The sequence below is a fragment of the Tiliqua scincoides genome, chromosome 1 (assembly GCF_035046505.1).
Source record: "Tiliqua scincoides isolate rTilSci1 chromosome 1, rTilSci1.hap2, whole genome shotgun sequence".
NCBI classification, from domain to species: Eukaryota; Metazoa; Chordata; class Lepidosauria; order Squamata; family Scincidae; genus Tiliqua; species Tiliqua scincoides.
Window position 1 is genome coordinate 23,428,580 of NC_089821.1, and position 27,994 is coordinate 23,456,573.

Here is a 27,994-nt window from a genome sequence, read left to right on the forward strand (position 1 = left end):
GGAAGTTCATTTTCAAAGATTCACCTTTCTGTCCTATTAAAAAAAAAACTTTATTTAATGTCTCAATATTTGGAACAAATGAAAAAAATCCAAATAGCAGCAACATACAATGCAAACAGCCCTCTGCCTTAGCCTCACTTAGCCTTTTCAAAAAGATGCTGTACTTCTGTTCCCCAGACCCTAGGCTGTTTTATAATATCAACTAAATTCAAGCAAATGCAAATGCCTCTAGCTTAACAAATAGCCTCAAGCCATGACTTTTTGAGAAAGGGATAGTAAGAAGATCCCCACATTCCTCTTTGGAAGTTGAAAAAATGTAATATTTGGGGGCCTAACATGTGAGGAGAAACATAGGGTACTCAATATACTGGAGGCAAGTGAGACCATTTTGAGAATACAAACTGTAAACTGTCAACATGCCCCCGTTCACTGGACTGAACTTTGTCCAAACCATTACAAACCAGCAACTGTGTACAAATGCAGTGCCCCCTTTGGCCTAATGTCAAAACACCACGAACACCAAGCATGCAGCTGTTCTTTGCCCATAGGATAAGGATGCCTTGTCCGACAACATATCATCATTATCCAGAGTAGTTGGATTAAGGTAAAGGTTTGTTCCCTGAAGCCGCTGTTGCCCACTGAGTCACTGTGCCAGTTCACACTTTGCTCTAACCAACACTACAGATGCTTGCTGGATCAGTCCTCCAGATCTGATCCTTTTCTCTTCTTCTCCAGTAATTTGTACTCTCTGCTCCTTGTTTTAGGGCCATCTAATTTCAGGTTGAGTTGTTTTGTTCTCAGTGTGCTTGTTCCTGCATTTGATGGCCTCTGCCCTCCTTGTGGAGATAAGCCATTGCAATTCACACGGCCAATTCCCTGATCTGTCATAGCTTGCATGAGACGCTCCTGCTTCTTGGTTATCATCTCGTCCCGGCTCCAGATCAGAATATTAAAACCTACCAAGAAAAGTGTCACAATTTTACAAGTTCTCCTTTTGGATACAGTAGAGTATCTATAGTAAAAGAAAAAGATATGTATGAAGACCTCAGACATTGTCTACCAGACCTACTTACTTGTCTACCAGACCTTCCTTACTTACACAACAAAATGTATTTTGTTGTGTTGTTTTGTGAGTAGCTGGTCGGATGACCATTAATTATCTATCTATCTATCTATCTACCTACCTACCTACCTACCTACCTCACAACCATTAAGATTTAATGCAACTGTTAGCTTTCAATAGTCCCATTACAGGAAAAGTCCCAATAGCCCCATTACAGGAACAGATTCCAAGTAGCAGTTAACAAATGGGATGAGAGATTCACCTTCTGAATTTCTGAACACTGAAATCGGTATTTTTGACAAAAGTTTATACAACTATGAATTGATTTCTAGCTTGCAAAATTTTCCTACAACCAGGGAAGAGCCTCCTGGGATATAAAATAGGGTCAACTGCAGCAGCCAACAAAAGCTGGTGGATTGCTGTCCATAGTCCTAGTCTCAATGTAGTGAACAGAACAGGAACTGTGATCATATTAAGACACCTATTGCCCAGGTATTGATTCCACTTGGAAATCTCTAGAGGCTGCTTAAACTTCCAACATTTATCTGTTCTGGTCCCTCCCACGTCAAAATGCTTAAATGACCAGCAGGTGGCAGCAGTACCCTCTTTGCATAGGCAGGTTGTTCCCACCTTCCATTTGCAAGTTAGAGAATAAAGTTGTTAAGGGCCAGACTAGGTGTGGCGGTCAGATGGTTTCTTTCCACATAGCCCATGCATGTGTAAACTAGAATGTGGAGCAGCCTTTAACAGCAAAAGGAGTGTGCAGGAGAGTACTGAATCTTCCTTCCTCTAGTCCAGTGGTTCTCACACATTTAGAACCAGGACCCACTTGTTAGAATGAGAATCCGTCAGGACCCACCAGAAGTGATGTCATGACCAGAAGTGACATCTTCAAGCAGGAAAATTTTTAACAATCCTAGGCTGCAATCCTACCTACACTTACCCAGGAGTTAAGTCCCATTTACTATCATTGTTAAAAGTATATATATAGTAGCCTGTTAAAAGTGCAGGTCTGTAAAATTTCCCCAAATGCAGTCACATACCAAGGTAGCATCAAGTGTAATATATTAAAAATAAAATATTGAAATGAATGGGGACCCATCTGAAAGTGGCTCGTGACCCACCTAAGTGGGTCCCAACTTACAGTTAGAGCAGTCCCTACACTGCTCTAGACACTTTTCTCTGTTTCCAGCTCACTTTTAGTGTCAAAGCTGGGAACTGAAAGAGGATTAAGGGGGTTGAGGGATTAATCACATCTCATTCTTGCATTTTTATCCCCTCTTTATATGTGAACACTTGAGTGATAATTCTGTTGAATTTGGCTTCATCCTTGCTGCCCCACCAATGCAAGTAAAGAGGGAGAGAAATTTGTATCAAGGTCAACAACACTTGCCACAGAAAAATTAACATCAATCCTTTCTGAAGGGACATTACATCTTCCCTCTCTTTGGGGAAAGAAACTTTCCATAGGTCTCCCGTCATCTCCCACTCTCATCCACAGAAGTACAGTTGTTCATGCCCTTCTACTTGCTCCAGAGTGGAAGCTATAATTGTCACCAGATAAAATGGAGAGGATGGTCAGTTATACTCCACGAGAACGGGACTTAATCCAAATTAGGAAAGTAGAGCAGTCAGCCAATGTCAGTAGGGACACAAATTCCCTATTTACCTTGAATTGGGAGCAACACCAATTGGGAATTGGGAGCAATACACAATTCTATTTACCTTGAATTGGGAGCAACACCAACCTACTATGATCAGAAGTGTAAGCTTAAAGCAATCACTTACCCATTCCAGAGGCTAGTGTGTCTCCCATGGGGTTAAATTTATTGAGCTGCAAATATAAACACAATAACGTATTGTAACCTTGTCAGTTGCATACGAGTACTTAACACCATCATTCAATCAGGAACCAGAACATTCTGGAGAGAGCAACACAGAAAAGGCCAGTATAGAACATGGTAGAGTTTTGCACAAATCAGCACAGCTTTCAATGACAAGCCCTTGACCCCATCCCCTACAATGCTTTCTAGCTCAGCAGCCTGTTTATCATGAGGTATATATGATGACAAGAGGAAAGGGGATTACATTTCTATTGAAGGATTTTCACCAGGAATCTCACTGGAAACTTCAGTGTATGGCACTGAGTGGCCCTTTGACAGACCATCAAACATTTCTTCTACCCTAAGAAAAGAGTTGCTGCACTAGAAACTGCACAGGCATATGACCAAAATTTATTTAAGTTCTGATTCCATGTGTGAGCATCTCATAGAAATACATACTGAATCTCTCTTTTCAGGTATCCTTTCCCACAGCCCACACACAAACTGGAATTACATGAACCTTGCTAGACAGGACCATTCAATATGGAAGTACACAACAATCTCATCAGTGGCAGGCCTGGGGGGGGCAAAGGGGGCAAAAGCCCCAGGTACTGCACCTGTGGGCAACTGTTGTTCCGCTGCCACTGTGCCACCTCTGCCTGCACTCTGGAGCCGCTCCATGGGCAGGCGAAGCCCTAAGCAGCATTCAGGACCGCCCCGAAAGCCTTCTGAGGCTTCTGGAATACTCTTAAACAGTACTTTGGGAAAACCAGTACTGTTTAAGAATGCTTTTGGAGCAGTCCTGAATGCTGCTTGGGGCTCGCTGCAGCTAGGTAAGTATCCTGGGGGGGGGGGTGTGAGGAGGGGGAGGCATTGTGGACCTGGCTCTGGCGCTCCACAGGAACCAGGTCCATAACTGCTCCCCATCTCTGAAATTTAGAAAGTTTCCTGGCAAAAGGTTGGGTTCTCAAAGGTATCAGGAGAAAGCCTGGAGCTGATAACCAACATCATATAGAGATGTACCTGGCAAGACCAGCACCTCTGAATAAACAGGTAGGAAATCCTGAAAAAATGAAGAGAATCAAAATTCATCTATTTTGGTTCTGGAGATCACTAGTGGTCTCCGGTGGTTCAGGAGACCACTAGAGCAGTCACTACCACTGGTGAACATAGTTTTGTATTCTGGGAACCCACTAACTTGGATCTAGCATAAAAAGATACCTTCCCTTCCTCAAGGTCTCAGTGAGGTCTCAAGGTACAGTGCATAGAACTGAAACGTACTTTGCCTCATGCTGGACAAGAGAGACTAACTCCACTTGCCACTTGGAAGTAACAGGTCTCATTGCTTCCCAACCACATAAATTCATTCTCACTCAACTCACTCACTCAACTCACTCCAATGCATTCCAGAACAGCAGGGTTGATGGCAACCACAGGTAATGGCCAAGTGACAAAGCCAAAACATGCGGACTCCTGCAGTCCAGACCAGTTCACGTTCCGGAAGGGACCTATATTTCTGTCCAATCAAGAAGAGATAATAGCACTGAAGCCTTATCTAAGGAAATTCCTGCTATGTACATCTCCATCTAGGGAGCCCTTAGAAAAGTAGCCTAGAAAGCAAGAGAACCACGGTATAGCAGTCACAATATGTGACAAGTGTGCACACTTATCACAAGCAAAGCAATCAATCAGTGATACCATGTTAGAATGTGGGGATGCAGTTGTTTTCCTGGTACCCCATCCTCAATTTTGGAAACCCAGAAGAAATGGTAGGCACAGTAGTACTTTGGAATCTAGCCCTTTAATACTCACTGTGACAATGCCAGACGCATTTGGATCATGTAGCTGGCACACCATCTCCCCACAGTTTCCATCAAAGATATCAACAGTTCGTAGCTCATCCGAAGTGTACCCTGGGAAATGTGGGTCTGGATATCGACCAGCCACAATGAGGTCATAACGAGGATGCCATGTTGCCTACATATAGATTGGGTGATAAAGCAAAATCAGTGCTAAAGTTGATGTGAATCAGAACTAGTAGTACAAAAGTAGGAGTTATCTCAAATACCAGTACCCCAAGGGGCTCAGGTTCTGCTTCTACTTTTCTCATAAGATCAGAAAAGCTGTAGACTTATCTGCCTTTCAAAATGTTAGACTAAAGCTACAGAATTTCTCTTGGTTCTTACTAGCACTACTACTTAGCGCTTACATACAAACCTACATAGTGGGCCAGTGCTTGTCCAGATATTCTGGTTGCAGTTAGGTGTCTGCTCCAAGACTCCTCCTGTCCAACCTTGCCTCCAGTTTTTGTCCACTCTTGCCTGTGTTGCACCACAGACAGCCTAGACACTAGCCTGAAGTTGTTAAATATGACTCCACAATCAACAACGGAATGAACCACTGTAATCTGTAGCCTACCCTTAGATCTACATTTGCAGCCTTCCCTGTCTAGCTACTCGGCTCCCAATGCATTTCCACACAGGAGCTGCAGGATATGGTTATTCTTTACTTGCTGCTACCATCCAGTGGGCAGTGCTCCTGGAGGCAGCATTTCTATTTCTTCACCTTAATAGGTGTGAGGTGCTGGAATTGCCGATGGGGATGTGGAATCAAATGCTGCGGTTTCGACCAATCAGAAGATGTATAAACCCGGATTTCACTATGCTGGTCAGTAGTCAGTAGCTTAGCACCATCTGCTGGACTGAAATAAGCTAAAGGGAAAACCAATATAACAGGAATCTATGTGAAAACCACAACAATGTGATAATTAAAATCTGAATTCTCAAGAAAATGATTATACAGTAGTATAATAGTTTAATAGTATTCCAGGTTCAGATCATCTTGCTAAGTTTAGTTCTCTCAAAAGCATTATAACATTATTATAACTGATAAACAAAGACAATGAATTAAATTACCCTGAATGACACAATTTACAGATGCAACCAGAAACAAAATACAACTGAGAACTTAAATTTCCACTGAAAAATCAATGCAAAAATAGACATTAATCCTCAAATACCACCAATTTCAATACAGTACATTTATTTATTTGATTTGATATCCGCCTTTCTCCCCAGAGGGCACCCAAGGCGGCTAACAATATTAAAAAGTCATAAAATACATTAAAACAACAGTAATAAAAAGATAAAAAAACAACCAGCAGCAATAAAATCAGCAGTAAAAACAGATTAAAACAGATTAAAAGCAGCCATCAAACATCAAAAGCTTGCTGGAATAAAAACGTCTTCAAATTCAATTTCCCTGGACTCAGTCCAGAAAAATTAAGAACCGTGGTTTCACATTTGGCTCATCACTTACAAACCTGAAGGATGTGTTATGTGAAAAAAATCAAGAGGAATGCAACAGCAAACTGTTCTGATTCAGAGATCACAGACAATTTTTAAGTTTTTTTAAAACAAAGGCTGCAATCCTACACATACTTACCTGGGAGTAAGTGCTATCAAACATAACAGACCTTGCTTCCGAATAAACATGTATAGGATTGTGCTAAAACACACTATAATTAAAAAAAAATTAAAAAACACAAAATAAAGAAAAAGCCTATGACAAGCTAAACTACAGAATCATTTCATAAAAACATTCTGCTTAAATATATGGATGGCACAATTAACATTACGAGTAAAACTCGTAATGAGTTGAAACTCATTAGCTACTGCCTAAATCAGCCATTTTCAACCTCTGTGCGGTGGCACACTGGTGTGCCATGAGTGGTCCACAGGTGTGCCACAGGAATTTGGTGGAAGGTCATTTATTAATAGGGCCAATGGGAGATGTGAGCCCCCACTGGCAGCATGGTGTGCCTTGTCAATTGTCAAAAACCTAGTGGTGTGCCTTGACCATTTTAGTGCCTTGTCAGTGTGCCGTGAGATGAAAAAGGTTGAAAATCACTGGCCTAAATATTAACTTTAAGCAAACAGCATAACCACTTGCACTGAAGGAGTATATTACCAACAGTACAATTTTATGTATGTCTACTCAGAAGTAAATTTATTGACCTTAATGGGACTTACTTTCTGGTAAGCGTGACTATGATTCCAAGAAATGGATATTGACCGAATATGTGCATTTAAAAGATAAGAAACTTTGGATTCCCATTTTTAGCTTTATGAACACAACATACAATTCAGATATTAACCAATACACATTTTTTCTATATTGAAAATGTATGGTATTAATTTCAGGTTTAAAAAAGCACCATTAATTAAAAACATCAAAGAGCCCAATCCTATTCAATTTTCCAGGGCCCGTGCTGCTGTACCAGTGTGTGTGCTGCATCCTGCAGTGGGGAGCGCAGTCACAGAGGCCTCCTCAAGGTATGGGCACATTTGTTCCCTTACCTCGGGGCTGCATTTCTGTTGCACTGGAGCTGGAAAGTTGAACAGGATCGGGCCCTAAATCCGCACCCCACTGTGTGGTTAACACTGGTATAAAACCTTGGCTTTAACGTTAAATAAACTTGTATACGAATTCACTTCTTTTTTTAAAAGTAGGAAGAGAACTAATATATTTCTTCCCCCAAACCTATACCAAAGTCCAAGGACAATTGACAACGTATCTTATTTCATCCAAACCACCAATGAGATAGATGAGCCAACACTGACCTATACAAAGCTGCCCAGTGAACCTGGAGAATAGCTGGCATAGTGGATACAATAAAGACATGGGGAACTAACAGCACTATCTTATGCATGTCCACTCAGAAGTAAGTCTGATTGTGTTCAATGGGGCTTACTTCAAGGAAAGTATGTATAGAACTCCAGCCTAAGAGACCTGAAAAGCAAACATACATGCAGACAGAAAGAGAGAGAGAGAGAGAGAGAATGGATAGGTTGGAGAAAGCAAGATTCCAACAGTTTACTGTAGTGTTCCCAAAATGTGTGCTGTGGTGGGGTGCCACAGGATGTCCCCAGCGCCGTCTTTTTCCTAGCTTTCCCAGGCACCATCATCTTAGGTCCGGGGTGCCCAAACCCCAGCCCTGGGGCCACATGCGGCCCTCCAGGACTCTCAATGAGGCCCTCAGGGAGCCCCCGGTCTCCAATGAGCTTCTGGCCCTCTGGAGATTTGTTGGAGCCCGCACTGGCCTGACGCAACTGCTCTCAGTGTGAGGGCAACTGTTTGACTTCTCGCATGAGCTGTGGGATGAGGGCTCTCTCCATTGCTTGCTGTTTCACGTCTGTGATGCAGTAGTGGCAGCAAAGGAAAGGCCAGCCTTGCTTTGTGCAAGGCCTTTTATAGGTCTTGTGCTATTGCAAGACCTTCATTCATTCATAAGTTCATCTTTAATATATTCATTTATGTAAACTCAGGTAAATTTATTCAAATTTTAAATGTAATTTCCCCCCCCCCGGCCCCCGACACAGTGTCAGAGAGATGATGTGGCCCTCCTGCCAAAAACTTTGGACACCCCTTAGATCATGCAAAACCTAACATGATACAACTCAGCGGCACCTGGAGAACCGAGAAGAAGAGACTGCTACTATAGAAGGGCGCTGTGACCACAATAAGTTTGAGAATCACCAGTGTACTGTCTTACCTGAATTAACTGGTTTATCATGAGGAAGTATATGAAGATAACTTGACATGTCTTTAATATTTCTCAGATCCCAGATTTTTACTGTCTGGTCCACAGAGGCTGTAGCCAGGAGCCAATCACAACGAGAATTAAACTCCACATGAGTGACTTTCTTCTTGTGCAATTTCAGGTTCCATATCTGCAGTGGGTATAATAGAATGTAAAATGCATGAAAGCAACAAGGTAAGAGTTTCACTCCATGAAAACTTTAATTAGGGTGCAATTCTGTACTTCAAAAATGCCTGTTTAAGTGGTACAGGATATGACATATGTCCTACCATGCAGGCATAATGACAGGCCCACCAGCTGTGTAGCTGACTAGAGTGCTGCCCTGGGAGCAACACTGCTCCGGAAGTAATTACAGTGATGTGATGACATCACCACAATTACTTCCAGGTCACTCCAGTGACCCACCAGTTCATGTAAAATTTCCCCTGTCCCTTTAAGGGGAACCCCTGTTATGATATATGCCCCAGGCCTATAGTAAATTTACAGGCTGGATAGAGCAAGGCTAGGCCCTGATGTCTTGGCCTGCATACATGCAGTGTAGCACTGATGCATCATGGGATTGGCTGATGCAACAGGGCACAGCAGGGATGATGCAATACAAATGTCACCAGACATGTCACCAGACAATGAGTCGTGCGATCACCAGATCGTAGCCCACCTCTCATTGGCCAGTGCCAATATATATTGCAGCTTGTGCAAGCTGCTATGTGGGAGATGTTATGTGGAGTGTCTGCGGGAAGCTACGTCGGTGGAGTTGGTGATTGAGAGTTGAGAAAAGTGCTGTTTGCTTGCTGAGCGGCCTTTGCATTGTAAATATTGTACATATCTTCAAGTAAAGGACATCTGGTGGTGGAGCACTGCCATATGCCTTGTTATTTACTGGGAGTATCTGCCTGACCTTGAGTCTCTGGAGCTGCAGTGTCGGCTGCATACTGCAACAGAGTGGTCGGGAAGCGATCCCCAGGATTGCGTCTATTTGGGGGTTTAGGGGGGTGTTTGTGACTTACTTTTAGAAGGCAGGGCTGCAGCAGGCTGCAGGAGGTGCGGGGAGCCCTGTGCAAAACTTCCGTTTTGCAGGAGGCGCTTTGCACCCGCTTTCAGTGAAAGTACCAAGCCTCGGGGAGCGCTGTGCAGGGGTGCACAGGGCTCCCCGCACCTCCTGCAGCCTGCTGCAGCCCTACCTTCTAAAAGTAAGTCAGAAGCACACACCCCCCTTAGCAGCACAATCCTGGGGATCGCGTTGCTGCCCTAGCCCCTCCCCCACAAAGACTTACTGAGGGAGTAAAGCTCCCTCAAAGTTTGAGTACCACTGTATTAGAGGCTAAAAGAGCAAAGTAGGGCTAAACCAAGAAAAATCTGAACAGAATTTCAGGACAGAAGAGATGCAAGTACAATATTTTGTTCAGTATTTAGGTAACTCAACCAGGTATGTCCCTATTTGTCTTCAAGCTGAGACTATTCTACCCCCCACTCACCCTCAGCTATTATGTCTTACTCAGACAATCCATTCAGGGTGCTCCTCAGACCTTTGAGATACAGGCCTAATTCAATGGCAATAAACACAGTATTCAGGTTATGTATAATGGGATGAAGGGAAGGGACTGATATCCTGGACCCTCACCTACCCCAAAGTGTGTCCCATTGCAGGAGGGAAAAAGTGCCAAAATGGCAACTCATACAGAAGAAGTTATTTTTAATACACCATCAGATTACATAGCACCTTATAAAGTTTTATAAACAGATCTCTCTGCCCTAAAGAGTTTACAGTCTAAACAGATAATGGGAAAACAGTAGAAGAAGAACAAGCACAAATCCAGTGACATGCATTTAAAGTTTGGCTTAAAATCTCTTTCTTTCATAATTGAGAGAAAGACACCTTCACAAGCACTGCACCAAAGAACATGAATTGAGCCCATTAATGTAAAACATCATTCTAAGACCATTTTTTAAAATGATTGTGCTTTTCTTTGTGTAACCTCAAAGAAGCTTACAATGAAACAGAAAGTTACAAATAATCCTAAAAATAACAATCCTAAAAATAACATTCTGTAAGCAGCAATCCAATAAAAAATAGAGCAATCGTAAAACAGTCTGTGATAATAAAGGAATCAACTTGATTCAGAGTAAACAAAAAGGAGCCCAGAAGGTAGTACAAGTCAGTGCAACACCATCATGCAGATGTGAAAAATGTCAAAGCCAATGTGTGTGTCTCTAAACAAGGTAGTCTGTAAAAGCACAAAGGAGGAATGCACAAACCTTTTCACCCTGAATCCCAAGCAGGACCACATTGCCCACATTATCACCTGTCACCACAGTGCGGCAAGTTGCAGACACATCAACGCTGCAGTACCAGAAACTAAACAAAAAAAGAAAGGAACACAAAATTCAGAACTGTCATTTCCTGGCCCTAAAAGGAGTACAAAACAACATCAGCAATTACAACACTTAATTCACAAGGAAACTCATGACTGGACCCAAGGAACTCACTGATACAGATTGGTTTGGGATTTACTGAAAGCATGCAACAAACCAAACAATGTATGAGAACCACAGTCTAATTTGTGTGGCCACAGTATAAGTGCCTACACACATTGCTCTGAAAGGCTTGGGTTGCTCTTAAAGCATTCAGATTGTGAATAAAATTGACTTACAGTGAGCTTTGGAAAGTAAATGTTAAAGTTAAGCATGACTGAGCATGGTATCTGATAGTTTCCGACATGCCTTGTGAGCAAATACTGTGCTTTTTAGAAAGAAATGTCCAATGTGGGTGGCATGGTATAAAAGTGAAAATGAATCTCATTCTGACTGGAAACTATTAAGTCAACGTACAAACCTTTACACAAGAACCAAAACGTTCTTCCACCTGACACAAGTATTTGTATCTACATGCAGATAGCCCTGCAATATGTCTGTTTCGCTTGTGATATAAAAACTGGAAGTCTTAAGTATCAGGTTCTTGATATGTAGAACAGGAGCAAAACATTCATGCAATATTTATACATTACTTTTAATACTGATAACGATTTCTAAACACACTTTTCCCAACATCAGTGTTAATAACAGTGTCAGAAAAAATACCATCATGTGATTTGCTCAATAAGGGATCTAAAAGAAAGCCCCACAATCATTTTATCCTGAAGCCTTAGCTTCAGAACTTTTAGAAAGCAATTGAAAGAAGAATGCAGCAGATTTAATCAACAACCATTATTACTTATAAATGCAAGATTTCCCCCTCAAGAATAGAGTACATCCTATAATCCTGGGAGGTGGACATGTTAGCCTGTTACAAAATACAGAGGACAGAACCGCAAGATGCAGAAACTTCTATGGAAGCATCAGCTGAGGCATCATATTAGGACTTTGAGGTGTCACAAGACTCTTCTTTGTGTTATAATCCTGGGCACTAGTGCCCAGAACAACTGAAAAATCCAGCACTAAATGTGAGGGTTTTTAAAATCACTATTTCAAAATTAAAACTCCACTATATATCAGTGCCTTCATCACATGCCTGGGAGAACCCCAACTCATATCCCACCCCACCTATCCGTCTCCTACTCAAGAGGTGTACAGACTTCACTTTTCCAGGATCTACTTTGCTGTATTTGTCTACTTTGGGTCTACTTTGTTCTAGACCCTGAAGTCTAGAACCAGGAACAAATTAGTGGCTCGGGAGACTGGACATACACATAGAATTAAGGAACACACACAATGCTTCCAAACACACAAAAAATCACACACTGGAGAAACCTTTACCTTTACCCTCTCTCTGCTTCCAATCACTATAATTTACATACATATATACATATATAAAGAGTTTATAAACATCATGGTCTCATCAGCCTTAAATTTGATCTGATGTGTATTTGGGGGTAGAAATCTCTACCAATTTCAATTTGTTCACAAATTTTTGGGTTCTTATCTAGATAGGACTTGCAATAAGATTCATTTTGCTGTTTTATGGTTTATTTCTGGCTTCTGGGTTTTTTTAAGTTCTGCTTTTAATCTTTTTTTCTTTTTTTTAACCTACATAAGTTGCCTTAAGGGCCAATTTCTGGGACTAAAATGTGAAGTTTAATTTTTTTTGAAGTAAAAAAAACAGTGATTCAGGGAACAGTAGTTCCAAGTTTAGAATAAGATTAACAGCACAGCAGGGGGAAAAAACCCTCTACAATTTACTATGTTTGCACTGCCTTTCACCACTAGGAGATCAGACATGGAAAGAACTGGATTGCATCTTACGCCCAGTTGTTGGTACTGGTGAAGACCCGAATTGTATTCCCAGTAAAATCTTGCAGGGTTGTAGTTCCAGCAACTGATGATGTGTACAGTTCACTAGGATTAAAAGGGTTAAACTTCATTCCTGTGATGGACCCTCCAGCTCCCATCTACAATGAAGGGGATGAATAAAATAGAAAACCACTCAGTGAAGAGGAAGAAGAAAAGTCCCCCTAATTACACAGGCCAACACACATTTGCTGTCTTAAAAGTTAATCTATTCCTGGGTATATCTGGGGCACTGATTCAAACAATGGCATCATTTTGCCCTCTCATGTCTAGTGTTGAATATACGGCATAGCCTCATTACTGAATGGTTCAAACTACTTTCTTATGAGGAAGCCTATATCATGGCTTTTTCACGAGGAAGTTGCTTGAACCGTTCATTAATGAGGTTATGCTGAATCTCCAAAACTAGGTGTGACAGGACAAAATTGATGACATTTTTTGAATCAGCACCCCAAATTCATATAAAACCACCATAAATTTTGAAGAAAGGTTTTCTCACCCTCAAATTCTCAAGTCTGTGTTATCTCATCAACACCAACAGTACTCACAAAAAAGCTTCCCAAAAGGCATCCTTCATTTATGTGTGACACCAACTAGGTTGAACAAATATACTCAAAAGGAGAGAAGTCTCTAACTTCTTCCTCTTGGTAAGTAACTGCTAAGTGGAGAGTGATCCTATAATGTCCTAGGCACCATGGGGCAGTTTGGACCAACTTCCTGCCAGATTCATCACCAGAAGAAGAAATGTCACAAAGGACGGTAGACACAAAATATGGAGGGGGTTGGAGGATCCATTAGGAGCTACATTAACCATTACCTTCTTATGAGGATAATAAAATGCAAGATATAGGTGATGACAGGAAGGCTGCTCTGTGCAAAAGAAAGGCGTTACAAAGCACTGGAGGTTTTGGTGTAATCCTTGCTGCTATTTGTCCCCTTATTCTTTGTTTTTAAAAGTGTGTAAAAACGAAAATTCAACATCATGTTTCTGTCTAGGCTGTTAGTCTTCTAGTTTATGAGCTTACAGTTCAAAAAGCTAAGACAGCAATATAATATTCCTTACTTCAACATGCAGAAAGATACAAATCCTATTACTCTATTATAATTTTATTATTACTATTACTATTACTATTATTATTTAGTAGTAGCAGCAGCAGCAGCACAAGATATTCTCATAAATGTAGAAATGTTGAATAACTCAAAATTCTCCTCTTCATTGTCCTAGAGTTCAAGAAAACAGAACAGTCATGTTCCGCCCCTAGATTAACATGTATAATTTACCAAGAGGCCTTTTTTCCACAGGGCCAACAAAAATATTATTTCAGCTACAGATACATTCTACTTTTCATTCAGTGAAGTGCTTCCTCATCAGACAGCATGAAGGTAAAGTGGTAGTGATAGCTAATTTCTAAAACAAACATCTTCCCCAGATAGGTATTTCACAGATTTTCCACTTCAGAGTGAAAGCCGTCCATCTTACAGCCCAATCCTATCCCTGGTGGCTTCGCTGTGTGCAATGGCACCAAAATGGCTACTGCTGCATCCAGCAGCACTGCCGGGGCTGCCAGAGGTCTCCTTGGGAGAAGGGACTTTCATCCCCTTCCCTGAGTAAGGGCTCAGGAGCTGCAATGGGTCTCCTCCATTCTGTGCAGGCTATTTTGCCCATGCAGACTGGAGGAGCTCCATGTCGGGTTTCTCAGTCCAACATGGAGCAAAGGATACGGCAGATTCCTCAAGAGCAACTAAGTTCTAACATGCAGGCCTCCATGCTAAACCAGTGCTGGACATCACTCATTTGCCTTGCAAAGGAACATCATGCACTGGTCCTGCACTCCATCTTTTAACAACTTACCCCTTTTATGAAGCAGGTTTTATTAAGAACTTCATAGTCCCACAGGATGATGTCTCCTCCTTTGGAGCCCACAGCAACCGTGCTGGGGTGCTCTGGATGCCATTCCAAACATGTGATTCTCCTATCAAAAGGACTTGCTGTTCGAAACAGGCGGTACGAGTTGAGAGAACGTAGGAAAGGCAGCTGGAGACACTGTTGTAAAGACAATGACATACTGGGATCCAAGTAGATTAACATATGCTAAGGGTGCAATCCTATGCACACTTACATAGGAGTAAGTCCCCCACTGAAATAAATCTAAGTGGACAGCCATAAGATTGACTTATCTTTAAACTTCCACCCTCTTGTGCTACTGGCAGAGGTATCTCTGGGGCAAATCACTGTACATGCATCCATGTCTATAACTCCTCTTTTTTAAAACAAAAACCTGAAACAGCCTCTCAATGCTGCAAGTTTTAGCACTGACAACGGGAAGCGTTGTTTAATATTTTGCCTTTCAGCCATTTTGCCCACTCAGAGTCACTCCCTGTCCCCAATTAGTTTACTGTCTATGGAGTAAAAGATGTGTGCTCCTTTCAGTTTGGAAAAAAAAACTGGAGAAGAGATACATGAAACACCATGTATTATATGGTTTGGCTCTGTAGAAACCAAATTACAATTCATATCTATAGTATACATAAACAGATGAAATTCCAAGTTTTTTCCCCATCAGGTATATGTTTTATATAAAAATGTGTTAATTCATAAGGTGATAGAAAATGGAATTGACTCATTCCCTGTCAACATTGCAAGAAAACTGAAATTTAGAGGAAGGCTTGGGGATTAGTTTTGGGGATATTATACCTATATCAAGGAAAAGGCACTGAAAGATATCATGAGAACAGAACATGACAGTGAGGCACCTATCTGTGAAATGAGATACACACAAGATAACACAAGGGACAAATGAGTGAAGAAATCGCATTGTGCAAATTTAGAGTGAGAAGCACCTTAGTTGCGGTGAAGTAGGATTGTAGAAAGGTGCTTTATGCTGACTAAGATAGTTGGTCCTACCAAGTTCAGAGCATAGAGGAGGAAAATACAAGCATAATGTCAAATTCTCAACATACCTATCAGTAGTAAAATGACCTTTTTCTAATCATCCAATCTATGTGATATGAGACTAAAAGGGTAATGTTCAAAGAAGACTGAAGGGAGCTCAGGCGTACACAGACAAACACTCACCTTCCTGAGTTGTGCCCTGATAGAGCCACCCAGCATGTTCTGGTAGACATAATGGACAATGTTCTTCTGAATCCCTTTCTGATAGAAGAAAATTCCTGAATTTCTGATCATGGAATCAACAAAAGCTTGCCCTGTCAGAAAACAGAAAAAGAAACTTACTGCCTGCTCAACCGCTCCCTTCAAATGCGCCTGTACCACTTAGCTTCTGCTTCAGCTGAAGCAACAGAAGTATCAGCCCGTATACTCTTCATTTCACCATCATTTGAAAATGGAAACAAAATGACTTTTTTTTTGTTTAGATGGATAACAGGTTACCCCAGACAGAGTTTGCAATGTTTATATATGAACGCCCCAAAAAAACTTTTGTATTTTTTAATAGGAGACAGAAGGTGTCATAACACATGTTGTACACCACCAAATGCCCTCTAAACAGAAACAGAAGAAACATACAAATGTGCAATTGTGTCTTGCAGTGTATATTTGTACTTTATGTGCACATTCACAGTGCAATTCTATGCATGCTTGCCCAAAAATAAGTCGCATTAACGGCAGTGGAACATATTCCCAGTTAACTATGTACAGCAGTGGTTCCCAAACTGTGCACCACAGCACACTCATAGGGGTACTGCAAGATGTCTCAGATTGATTCTCCTACTCATTCTCCCTTTTATTGCCATCTTTAATCATATGAAAACTTGCAAGATCCAAGATGGCGGTGCCCAAATCTTGGGAGATTTGGGCGCCGCCAACTTGGATCTCATAAAATCTTGCAAGATTTGGGCATTGCCATCTTGGATATGCTGAAAATTGGTAAGGTCCATGATGGCAGCACCCAGTTGAGCTGGGAAGAAGAGGCTGTGGAGGCACCATGACCCTGGTAAGTTTGGGAACCACTGGTGTACAGGACTCAGCAAGGTCTAAGTTGGCCAGTTTTAAAAGTCAGAGCAACTCAAAGATAACATTGGGCTAACCATTAAAATTGTTTGTGTTTGAATGGAGGACCAGTCAGGAGCCCTCAAATATTTTTGTAGCAAAAAGAGATGGTGTGATGGGTGGATACATATATTGATACACGTGGCCTGCGTTGGCTTGGTCATGTCGTGAGAATGGATGATGGCCGGATCCCAAAGGATCTCCTCTATGGAGAACTTGTGCAAGGAAAGCGCCCTACAGGTAGACCACAGCTGCGATACAAGGACATCTGCAAGAGGGATCTGAAGGCCTAAGGAGTGGACTTCAACAGGTGGGAAACCCTGGCTTCTGAGCGGCCCACTTGGAGGCAGGCTGTGCAGCATGGCCTTTCCCAGTTTGAAGAGACACTTGGCCAACAGACTGAGGCAAAGAAGGAAGGCCCATAGCCAGGGAGACAGACCAGGGACAGACTGCACTTGCTCCCAGTGTGGAAGGGATTGTCACTCCCGAATTGGCCTTTTCAGCCACACTAGATGCTGTTCCAGAACCACCATTCAGAGCACGATACCATAGTCTTTCGAGACTGAAGGTTGCCAACAGATGGGCAGAGAATCTAGCTGGGACTAAAAAAATGAAAGTAAGCAGGGGTAAACTAATGATACTTAGACAGGTCACCCTAATGGGAAATCCAATTTAATTCCTGGGATAATGTTATATCCAAACAATTTTTTGCTCATAAGGAGGAAGTAGATAATCATAATTCATTGTTCTCTGGAGATCATCACCAGGTGGACTATAACAATGTCCTAAAAGGATAAAGTGCTATAGCACGTAAGAGTCACGTTTTCACCAAAAAATTACTCCTTAAAATTGAAAATAAACAGTAAAGGTTAAATCTATGGAGGGCAGTCTCACACCAATCACAATCCGGGGTCCTGGAGTACCAACACCACACCCAACTCAATGGACATAGGATGGGTATTTATAAACTATATTGTACATAATACAATGTAGATCCCTCTAACCATTCACTTCAAAGCACATCCAAAACGGCTCCAGCTTCCAGAAATGCCCTAGTGCAGTTAAACTTCTTAAACTCTGCCCCTATGTTCTAAAATTACTTTATTTTCCAAGCCCTCAACACACTGATAGGCAACCTTTCAACAAGCAAGTACACAGAACAGTTGCATGCATATAGCCCCTGCTGTGAGCATACGAGTTTGTGAACTGACCCAACACTAGGATTAGAAAAAGTTTCAAATACGCATCTCTAATGTCTTTCTAAAATCAGTGAGTCAAGGGAAGAAAGAATTGCTGTGGCCAGACATACCCATATGTTCCCAGTCATAGTATAGTTTTCATGTTCAGGTAATTCAGTTTTGGGGATTGCAATGCTAATCCTCTGCTGCTCATGAAACATGTCTCCGGCTCAGCCTACTAAAAGATCCATTTTCTGAAATACTGGGTCTCTCCTGGAGCCCTTCCCCATAGTTTGGGCCAGGTCAGAACAATTGCACTCCTCACCAATTTTGCACACAGTCCCTGATTTGGCCATCCCATCATAGAGCTAAACCAGACAAATGGTGCATTCAACATGCATAGAATAAAATTGTTTGGTTCATTTCCAGATTCAGTAATGGAAAACAAACAAATGATTATACACTACAGATGTTGAATTGTACACGTGGGCAGCATTTGAAAGTTTCATTCCTTGATGGATATATGGAAGGGGCACAGGTCCTTTCTATAGTAGAGTGCAGAAGACAGGGAAAATACGGTGCTCTCTACATTAGCAAAGCTGGAGACTCTACATATAATTTATCTTCAGCTTTGATGATGTGACTTCATCATGTTCATTAGCCAAGTCCCTCAAATTTCCTGCTGAAACAGAAAATTCCAGATTTGTTCTGTAGTTTATATTTAAAAAATGCAAAGAGCTGCTGCCAGCCCATTTTCAACAACAGACCTGCTGACTCTTCATGGAAAAGCCTAAAGATACTGTTGTTCAGAGAAAATTCTGCTGAGCAACTCAGCTTGGGTGTTTTGTTTCTGTTTTGAACATCACTGGTTTCATGTTGTTGCTGCTGCTATCTCAATCACCAGGACCAAATACACAGAATCTGTTTGGCCCTACCAACAACATATCTAATCACTCTCAAAACAATGGGACATATTGTAACATCCCACAATCTCTTGCAATCAGATGGGGAAGAAGCAAATAAAATGTAAGCAAAATCGTTCCAAGGAAGGAAAATGAGGAAGACTCTTGAAGACCGCAAGACTCTTTGTTGTTTTTGCTGCTACAGACTTCCCCTCTGGAAGTTGCAAAGAAAGACCAGAGTTACTCTCGGCCTTCGCTTAAGGGAAGGGAGAACAGTTGGAAAAGGAAGAGAGCAGTCCAATATGTGTCCAGGGTGCTGGCTGGCACAGTTGTTTTGGGGGAGGGGAAGGTATGGAGGTGCTTAATGCAGCGACAGTGGGTTATCCATGCAATTCATGAGCAGCAGCAGGAGTAGCACATGGGTTAACAGCAATGGGACATAATGGGGCAACACAAGGTATTGAACCTCAGCCTTTTATAACCAAAATTTCCACAGGGCAAGAGAGACTATTATGGAATGAACTCATCAAGGACCTTTCTTCAGTTTCTCAATGGTCCACCCCTGCTCAAGATGGGTGCCTCTACTGTTCTACAAAGGAAAGGGTGCCTTTGCTGTTCTACATCCTGCAGAGGATGTGGCAGTGGATTCCTTGGTTGTTCAGGAGGCCTGTACCTTAATTATCATACAAGCCTTGACTGAGTTTACAATAAGGTTGGTGAGGGAAGCAAGGCTGCAGGCATCTCTCTTGTGCTTGATAACAACTATATTTATTTTGAAGACAGGAAGCTCCCAAGACAGAGCTTGTTTACAGTTTAAATCTGCTGACCAAGCAAGGTATGGCTGGTATGCAATTTCCCAAAAAGGTAAGACTTGTCCTAAGCCAGTCAGCTAGCACATGGGACAGCGTTGCTCTAAAGAACCAAAATCTGGCCCTTTCCCTCCCAGGGCCTGTGGGATCCAAAGCTTCCTCACCATCAGCCCAAGCAAAATGCCAGGAGACTGGTCTGCATCATGCTTGCCTAGTATGTACCCAGCATCATGTGTATATACATACCAAAATGGTACAGGCCACAGAGGCTCCTATGGCTACTGACTTCCATGCTGAAGGAACTCAGATAATTGGGCTCTCTCCAGATATGGTGACTACTTTTACAGGTTTTCCCTTCCAGGTGGCAGACTTTGTATCAGGGTACCATGCATTCACCCCAGAAGGAATCCAGAGATGCCCAGGAAGGTCAGCTACACAGATTATGTGCCTTGCTTCTTTCCCATTGCCACATGGTGGAGAGCAGCAGCCCCACTACATCTCCAAGCAGGAACAAATGGAATATGCAAATTGGTTTGAGTACAAATCAAGGTTGCCTGCTAGGTTCTCCTTTCCTGTTTGAAAACTCCCCCACCTCATCTCCCCATTTGTGTTTTCATGTCTCTATGTGCTTCTTGGGTTCTCTAGCCTTGCTGTGCACAACACCAGCAACTCAACCATTCAAAGAAACCACCTCAGCAGATATCAACAGACAGTCTTTGGCAACTGGCCCTGCTCTCCTATCTTCCTGTCTGACAGCAGCCAAAAAGTGCATGTTCAAGCTGCAATCTTATAAACACTTACATGGGAGTGAGGGCCCAACCCTATCCAACTTTCCAGCTCTGATACAATCACAGTGCAGCCCTAAGGTAAGTGAACAAATGTTCACTTTTGGTTAAATGTTAAGGAGGCCTCCGTGACTGCCCCTCCACCACAGGATACAGCACACACCCTGTTTGCACAGCTGCATCAGTGCTAAAAAGTTGGATAAGATTGGGCCCTAAGCCTCACTGAACTCAATGGGACTTAATTCTGAGTAAACATGTATATAACTGCACCATTAAGTGATTTTTTTTCTTCTTTTTTACTCTGTGTGTGGGTAGGCATGTGCATGCACACATGCAACTGAATGACTTTCACACACAGTCTAGGACTCTCTGTCTTTCAACAGTTATAGCGAGAGCCCAGAGATTGGCCACTTTTACATATAGTTTCCCCTTAACCCAGCTATTTTCAACCACTGTGCTGTGGCACACTGGTGTGCCGTGACTAGACTGCAGGTGTGCCGCAGAAGTTAGGGGGACAGTCATATATTAGTAGAACCAATGGGGATGTGAGCCTCCCACCAGCAGCATGGTGTGCCTTATAAATGGTCCAAAAACTGGTGGTGTGCCTTGACAATTTTAGTGCCTTGTCAGTGTGCTGCGAGATGAAAAGGTTTGAAAATGGCTGCCTTAACCAATGTAGCAATAGTAGACTGAAGTATCTGGATGATACAGTTGCTATAAGAGTAATCATACAGTGGAATGTCCCTTCACTTGTCGCAATGAATATCTGTTGTGGAGCTCACACCTTGCTTATAGCTACTATTTCAGGCTACAGGACGTTTCAGCCCCAGACACAATCTCACACCATGGGACTAATCCTGGCTTTCTTTCACCCCATATTAGAAATCTTCACCTCCCTTCCTACCCCTAGCCCCTCTGGGTAGGCAGATTACAATATTCTGCATAAGACATTAATATCTGTCTTCCCATTCTTCTGGACCTCCTTTATTCTTCCCTTTCCTAAGACATTTCTGCACCTCCTTCTAGCAATAGTAATATAAGAACATAAGAACAGCCCCACTGGATCAGGCCATAGGCCCATCTAGTCCAGCTTCCTGTATCTCACAGCGGCCCACCAAATGCCCCAGGGAGCACACCAGATAACAAGAGACCTGCATCCTGATGCCCTCCCTTGCATCTGGCATTCTGACACAGCCCATTTCTAATCAGGAGGTTGCACATACGCATCAGGCCTTGTAAACCATAATGGATTTTTCCTCCAGAAACTTTTCCAATCCCCAGGCGTCCAGGCCAGATGCCATCACGACATCCTGTGGCAAGGAGTTCCACAGACCGACCACACGCTGAGTAAAAAAATAGTTTCTTTTGTCTGTCCTAACTCTCCCAACACTCAATTTTAGTGGATGTTCCCTGGTTCTGGTGTTATGTGAAAGTGTAAAGAGCATCTCTCTACCCACTTTATCCTTCCCATGCATAATTTTGTATGTCTCAATCATGTCCCCCCTCAGGCGCCTCTTTTCTAGGCTGAAGAGGCCCAAACGCCGTAGCCTTTCCTCAGAAGGAAGGTGCCCCAGCCCCGTAATCATCTTAGTCACTCTCTTTTGCACCTTTTCCATTTCCACCATGTCCTTTTTGAGATGTGGCGACCAGAACTGGACACAATACTCCAGGCGTGGTCTCACCATTGATTTGTACAATGGCATTACAATATTAGCTGTTTTGTTCTCAATACCTTTTCTAATGATCCCAAGCATAGAATTGGCCTTCTTCACTGCCACCGCACATTGGGTCGACACTTTCATCAACCTGTCCACCACCACCCCAAGATCTCTCTCCTGATCTGTCACAGATAGCTCAGAACCCATTAGCCTATATTTGAAGTTTTGATTTTTTGCCCCAGTGTGCATGACTTTACGCTTACTTACACTGAAACACATCTGCCATTTTGCTGCCCATTCTGCCAGTTTGGAGAGAGCCTTCTGGAGCTCCTCATAATCACTTCTGGTCTTCACCACTCTGAAAAGTTTGGTGTCATCTGCAAACTTAGCCACTTCACTGCTCAACCCTGTCTCCAGGTCATTTATGAAGAGGTTGAAAAGCACCGGTCCCAGGACAGATCCTTAAGGTACACCGCTTTTCACCTCTCTCCACTGTGAAAATTGCTCATTGACACCCACTCTCTGTTTCCTGGTCTTCAACTAGTTCTCAATCCATGAGAGGACCTGCCCTCTAATTCCCTGACTGTGGAGTTTTTTCAGTAGCCTTTGGTGAGGGACCATGTCATACGCCTTCTAAAAGTTCAGATATATAATGTCCACGGGTTCTCCCACATCCACATGCCTGTTGACCTTTTCAAAGAATTCTAAAAGGTTCATGAGGCAAGACTTATCCCTACAGAAGCCATGCTGATTCTCCCTCAGCAAGGTTTGTTCCTCCATGTGTTTTGAGATTCTATCTTTGATTAGGCATTCCACCATCTTACCCGGTATAGATGTTAGGCTGACCGGCCTATAGTTTCCTGGGTCTCCCCCTTTTTAAAAATCGGTGTGACATTTGCTATCCTCCAATCTTCTGGCACCGTGGCCGTTTTGAGGGACAAGTTGCATATTTTAGTCAAGAGATCAGCAACTTCATTCTTCAATTCCTTAATAACTCTTGGGTGGATGACATCAGGGCCCGGTGACTTATTGATCTTTGGTTTACCAATGAGGTCTGAAATGTCTTCTCTTTTAACATCTATCTGACTTAATTCCTTGGTCAGGAGGGGCTGTTCGGGCAGCGGTATCTGCCCAAGGTCTTCTGCCGTGAAGACAAAGAACTCATTTAATTTCTCTGCCAGCTCTAAGTCTCCTTTTATCTCCCCTTTCCCTCCCTCACCATCCAGAGGGCCAACCGCTTCTCTGGCGGGTTTCCTGCTTCTAACATATTTGAAGAAGCTTTTATTATTCCCTTTAATATTGCTGGCCATGTGTTCCTTATAGTCTCTTTTGGCCTCCGGTATCACCTTCTTACATTTCTTTTGTCCCAGTTTATGTTCCTTTTTATTCTCCTCATTAGGGCAAGACTTCCATTTACGGAAGGAAGCTTCCTTGCCCTTTATGGCCTATCTAACTTGGCTGGTTAGCCATGCGGGCACCCTCCTGGACTTAGTCGAGCCTTTCTTCCTTTGCGGTATGCACTTCTGCTGGGCCTCTGTTACTGGGCCTCTGTTATTTTAAGCATTTAATTTAACCATTCAGAACAGTGATTTCTTTTATTCCTCCTCTTTATTACTGTACATTGTTCCCTCAAATAAATAATGTGCATGTGATGTGAATTGGTATTTGTGCCTCTAATCTTTAGCAAAAATCAATACCTATTGGTTTTGACATGATTTAATGACCTGAGTTGCATAGAGTACATGCACACAAGTGAACTTGAGCACAGGCGTTTATAATACGTTCATAAGAACATAAGAACAGCCCCACTGGATCAGGCCATAGGCCCATCTAGTCCAGCTTCCTGTATCTCACAGCAGCCCACCAAATGCCCCAGGGAGCACACCAGATAACAAGAGACCTCATCCTGGTGCCCTCCCTTGCATCTGGCATTCTGACATAACCCATTTCTAAAATCAGGAGGTTGCGCAAACACATCATGGCTTGTACCCCGTAATGGATTTTTCCTCTAGAAACTTGTCCAATCCCCTTTTAAAGGTGTCTAGGCCAATCGCCATCACCACATCCTGTGGCAAAGAGTTCCACAGACCAACCACACGCTGAGTAAAGAAATATTTTCTTTTGTCTGTTCTAACTCTCCCAACACTCAATTTTAGTGGATGTCCCCTGGTTCTGGTGTTATGTGAGAGTGTAAAGAGCATCTCCCTATCCACTCTGTCCATCCCCTGCATAATTTTGTATGTCTCAATCATGTCCTCCCTCAGGCGTCTCTTTTCTAGGCTGAAGAGGCCCAAACACCGTAGCCTTTCCTCGTAAGGAAGGTGCCCCAGCCCCGTAATCATCTTAGTCACTCTCTTTTGCACCTTTTCCATTTCCACTATGTCTTTTTTGAGATGCGGCGACCAGAAGTGGATACAATACTCCAGGTGTGGCCTTACCATAGATTTGTACAACGGCATTATAATATTAGCTGTTTTGTTCTCAATACCCTTCCTAATGATCCCAAGCATAGAATTGGCCTTCTTCACTGCGGCCGCACATTGGGTCGACACTTTCATCGACCTGTCCACCACCACCCCAAGATCTCTCTCCTGATCTGTCACAGACAGCTCAGAACCCATCAGCCTATATCTAAAATTTTGATTTTTTGCCCCAATGTGCATGACTTTACACTTACTGACATTGAAGCGCATCTGCCATTTTGCTGCCCATTCTGCCAGTCTGGAGAGATCCTTCTGGAGCTCCTCATAATCACTTCTGGTCTTCACCACTCGGAAAAGTTTGGTGTCGTCCGCAAACTTTGCAACCTCACTGCTCAACCCTGTCTCCAGGTCATTTATGAAGAGGTTGAAAAGCACCGGTCCCAGGACAGATCCTTGGGGCACACTGCTTTTCACCTCTCTCCATTGTGAAAATTGCCCATTAACACCCACTCTCTGTTTCCTGGCCTTCAACCAGTTCTCAATCCATGAGAGGACCTGTCCTCTAATTCCCTGACTGTGGAATTTTTTCAGTAGCCTTTGGTGAGGGACTGTGCCGAACGCCTTCTGAAAGTCCAGATATATAATGTCCACAGGTTCTTCCACATCCACATGCCTGTTGACCTTTTCAAAGAATTCTATAAGGTTCGTGAGGCAAGACTTACCCTTACAGAAGCCATGCTGATTCTCCCTCAGCAAGGCCTGTTCATCTATATGTTATAATAACGAAAGAGGAATTTATTAAGAATAATTTTTATATACTTTACTGCTTTTCAACCAAAAAAATAGCTCACGAAACAATTCACATATACATAAATAAATTACCCATACTGGTAGTCTCTCCCCCCTCACTCTGTCTGTACCCTCTGAGTATGTAACTGGAAAGTTAGCAATAATAATTACTACTGGATTGTTTACATGGCCAAACACTACCAACAGTATTCAATTACACAAGCAGTATTTACATACTGATGCAATTGAGAAAATTAAGCTTTGAGAACATTACCAGTTTTCTGTAGACATTTGGGGGCTGTTCTCACAAGTAGTTTCTTAGTTTGTGGTTCATTCTCCTGTTCTCGCTTCCTTTTACGAACTGCCTCTTTTACACGTTCAGATGTTCTCAGATGCTTCTTGTCCTTTTGTGGGTTGTTAGGGGCCATTCCGTCTAAGAATGGAAAACAACCAATATATGAGAGGTGGGGGGATGCCATCATCAAGACCAGCCTAACAAAAAGGTGAAGTGAACTGCTTGCTTCACCTCATATCTGCTCATCTCCTCACTCTGGCTCACTGAGAGTGAGTATTGGGGCAGCAGCAGCCCACCTCCAGCATCTCTGGTGGAAGGACAAAAAAGCCACCACATTGTCCACCCTACTGCTTAGAAAAGCTGGCAGGCAAGGAGAGATGTAAGTGGAAAAGCTGGCAGGCAAGCTGTAGTGGAGGGCAACAACCTGGATTCTACCCCCTGGTCTCTTACCTTGAGCTCCAACATTTTTGAAATAAACAGGATGAACAAACTATGACTGAACTAAAGCGAACAGGATGCTTAGAGGAAGGTGGCAGAGTGAGAGCTCAAGATAAGGGAGGGCCCTCTAGACTGCTGTAGTTCATCACATCTCAGAGTGCCCCCTTGCTTTCATAAGCAGCTGAGTAGAAGAGAAGGTATTGGGGACTTGCACTTCCTCTAGGGCTGCTCCTTCTTATTGTCATAGACCTTCTGGTTTTTCTCTCAACATAAAGTAGCAGCCTAAAAATGAAAATTAACAGCACATGTAACACTGTAAGACTTTCAGGTTTTGAGGTTCACCCTGAACACAAGTTCTTCCCAGTGCTTCTCCAGTTCTTCATTAGGTGATAAGACCTAAACCCAATTTGCAAACTTGTTCAAAAAATCTTCAATTTCTAGTCAGCCTGGCATTTCACTTGCATGGGGGGAGGGAGAATAACCTAAAGGAACTTTTCTGCTATAGAAGGAGCAATGCTAACTGTACCATCCTCAGCACACTTACCTGGGAATAGCAGCCCAATCCTATGCAAGCCTACACAGGAGTAAATCACATTATATAGTCAATTGGGCTTGCTTCCCAGGTGTGAGTAGGGTTGCAGCCTAAGGGCTATCCAACTTTCCAGAGACACTGCAGTCCCAAGGTAAGGGAACAAACATTCCCTTGTCACAAGGAGACCTCCAGGACTTGGTGCTGGAAAGTGACAGGAGGACTTAGGACCCAATCCTATCCAATTTTCCAGTGCCAGTGCAGCTGTACCAATAGGGCGTGCACTGCATCCTGTGGTAGGGGCAGGGAACATTTGTTCCCTTACCTCAGGGCTGCAGTGACTGCACAGGTGCTAGGAGAAAGCCCCACTGAGCACAATAGGACTTACTTCTGAGTAGACATGCATAGGATTGTGCCCTAAGGCTGCAATCCTACTTCCACTTCCCTGGGAATAAGCCCCATTGGCTATAATGAGATTTATTTTTGGGTAGATTTATTTCTGGGTAGATATGCTCAATATTTATTTCTGGGTAGGATTCTGCAATCCTATCCACACTTTCCTGGGAGTAAGACCCATTGAACACAATAGGACTTACTTCTGAGAAGACCTGCATAGGATAGTGCCCTTAATGAAGAAATGTTTTGTGCCAAATTCCTGCCTTTTTTTAACCTGAGAAATTTCAGCTGTGGGAGCATCGCCTCTTTCATGGGTCTGATAGAGTATTATACAATCATTGTGTAACAACACATTGTATTGCAATGAAAAGATCCCAGGCACAAAACTCCATTCCCAAACCCCAAGGATGAAAACCAACCCCATGGTGCAGTCCTGTGCTTGTGGGAAGTAAGGGCACAATCCCTATGCCCGTCTACTCAGAAGTAAGTCCCATTATAGTCAATGGAACTTACTGCAGCATGAGAGCCCAAGCATGTCTACTCATGTCTACTCATGTCTACTCATTATAGAGTCTCATTACAGCCAAAGGGGCTTACTCCCAGGAAAGCATGGCTAGGAGTGCAACCTTTGAGCACAATCCTATGCATATTCATGTCTACTCAGGAGTAAGTCCCATTATGGCCAATGGGGCTTACTCCCAGGAAAGAGCGGATAGCATTGCAGCCTAAGGCAAGATGAGTGCGGGGACCCAAGGCGACAGTGAGTGCCCCTTGAGGCCGCCTTGCTGGCGGGGGAGCTGCTGACTGAAGCGGGGGGGGGGCCTAGAAAGGCGGCCCTTCCAAGGCACGGAAGAGGTCCTGCCAGAAGGGAGCCGAGCGGGGCGCAGGCAGAGAGGAGGATGGGGGGGAGAGGAGGCAGCGGGCAGCAGCGGGGGTGGGGGGCGCCCCTCACCTGAGTCCACGCAGCACAGCTCGCTCCCCTCCCCAGCCAGACTGAGAAAAGGAAGGGGG

General features: G+C 43.1%; 1 protein-coding gene across 1 annotated transcript; it reads right to left on the reverse strand.

Moving 5' to 3' along the window:
• Positions 1 to 40: 40 nt before the first annotated feature.
• DDB2 (damage specific DNA binding protein 2) lies at positions 41 to 27,994 on the reverse strand. Its single transcript, XM_066635756.1, has 11 exons — positions 27,936 to 27,994; positions 25,600 to 25,758; positions 15,849 to 15,979; positions 14,625 to 14,816; positions 12,728 to 12,873; positions 10,745 to 10,844; positions 8,441 to 8,618; positions 5,452 to 5,597; positions 4,699 to 4,863; positions 2,852 to 2,897; positions 41 to 956 (listed from the first exon to the last, which is right to left on the reverse strand). Exons 2-11 carry the CDS (start codon positions 25,751 to 25,753, stop codon positions 697 to 699), a joined length of 1,518 nt encoding a protein of 505 aa, XP_066491853.1. The 5' UTR covers positions 25,754 to 25,758; positions 27,936 to 27,994; the 3' UTR covers positions 41 to 696.

Coding starts and splice junctions, on each gene's coding strand:
- DDB2 (XM_066635756.1), bottom strand. CDS start 25,753: ATGGCCCCTAACAACCCACAAAAGGACAAGAAGCATCTGAGAACATCT. Junction 12,874..14,624: donor AAACCTGCTTCATAAAAGGG/GTAAGTTGTTAA, acceptor CCTTCATTGTAG/ATGGGAGCTGGAGGGTCCAT. Junction 8,619..10,744: donor TTGGGATTCAGGGTGAAAAG/GTTTGTGCATTC, acceptor TACCCACTGCAG/ATATGGAACCTGAAATTGCA.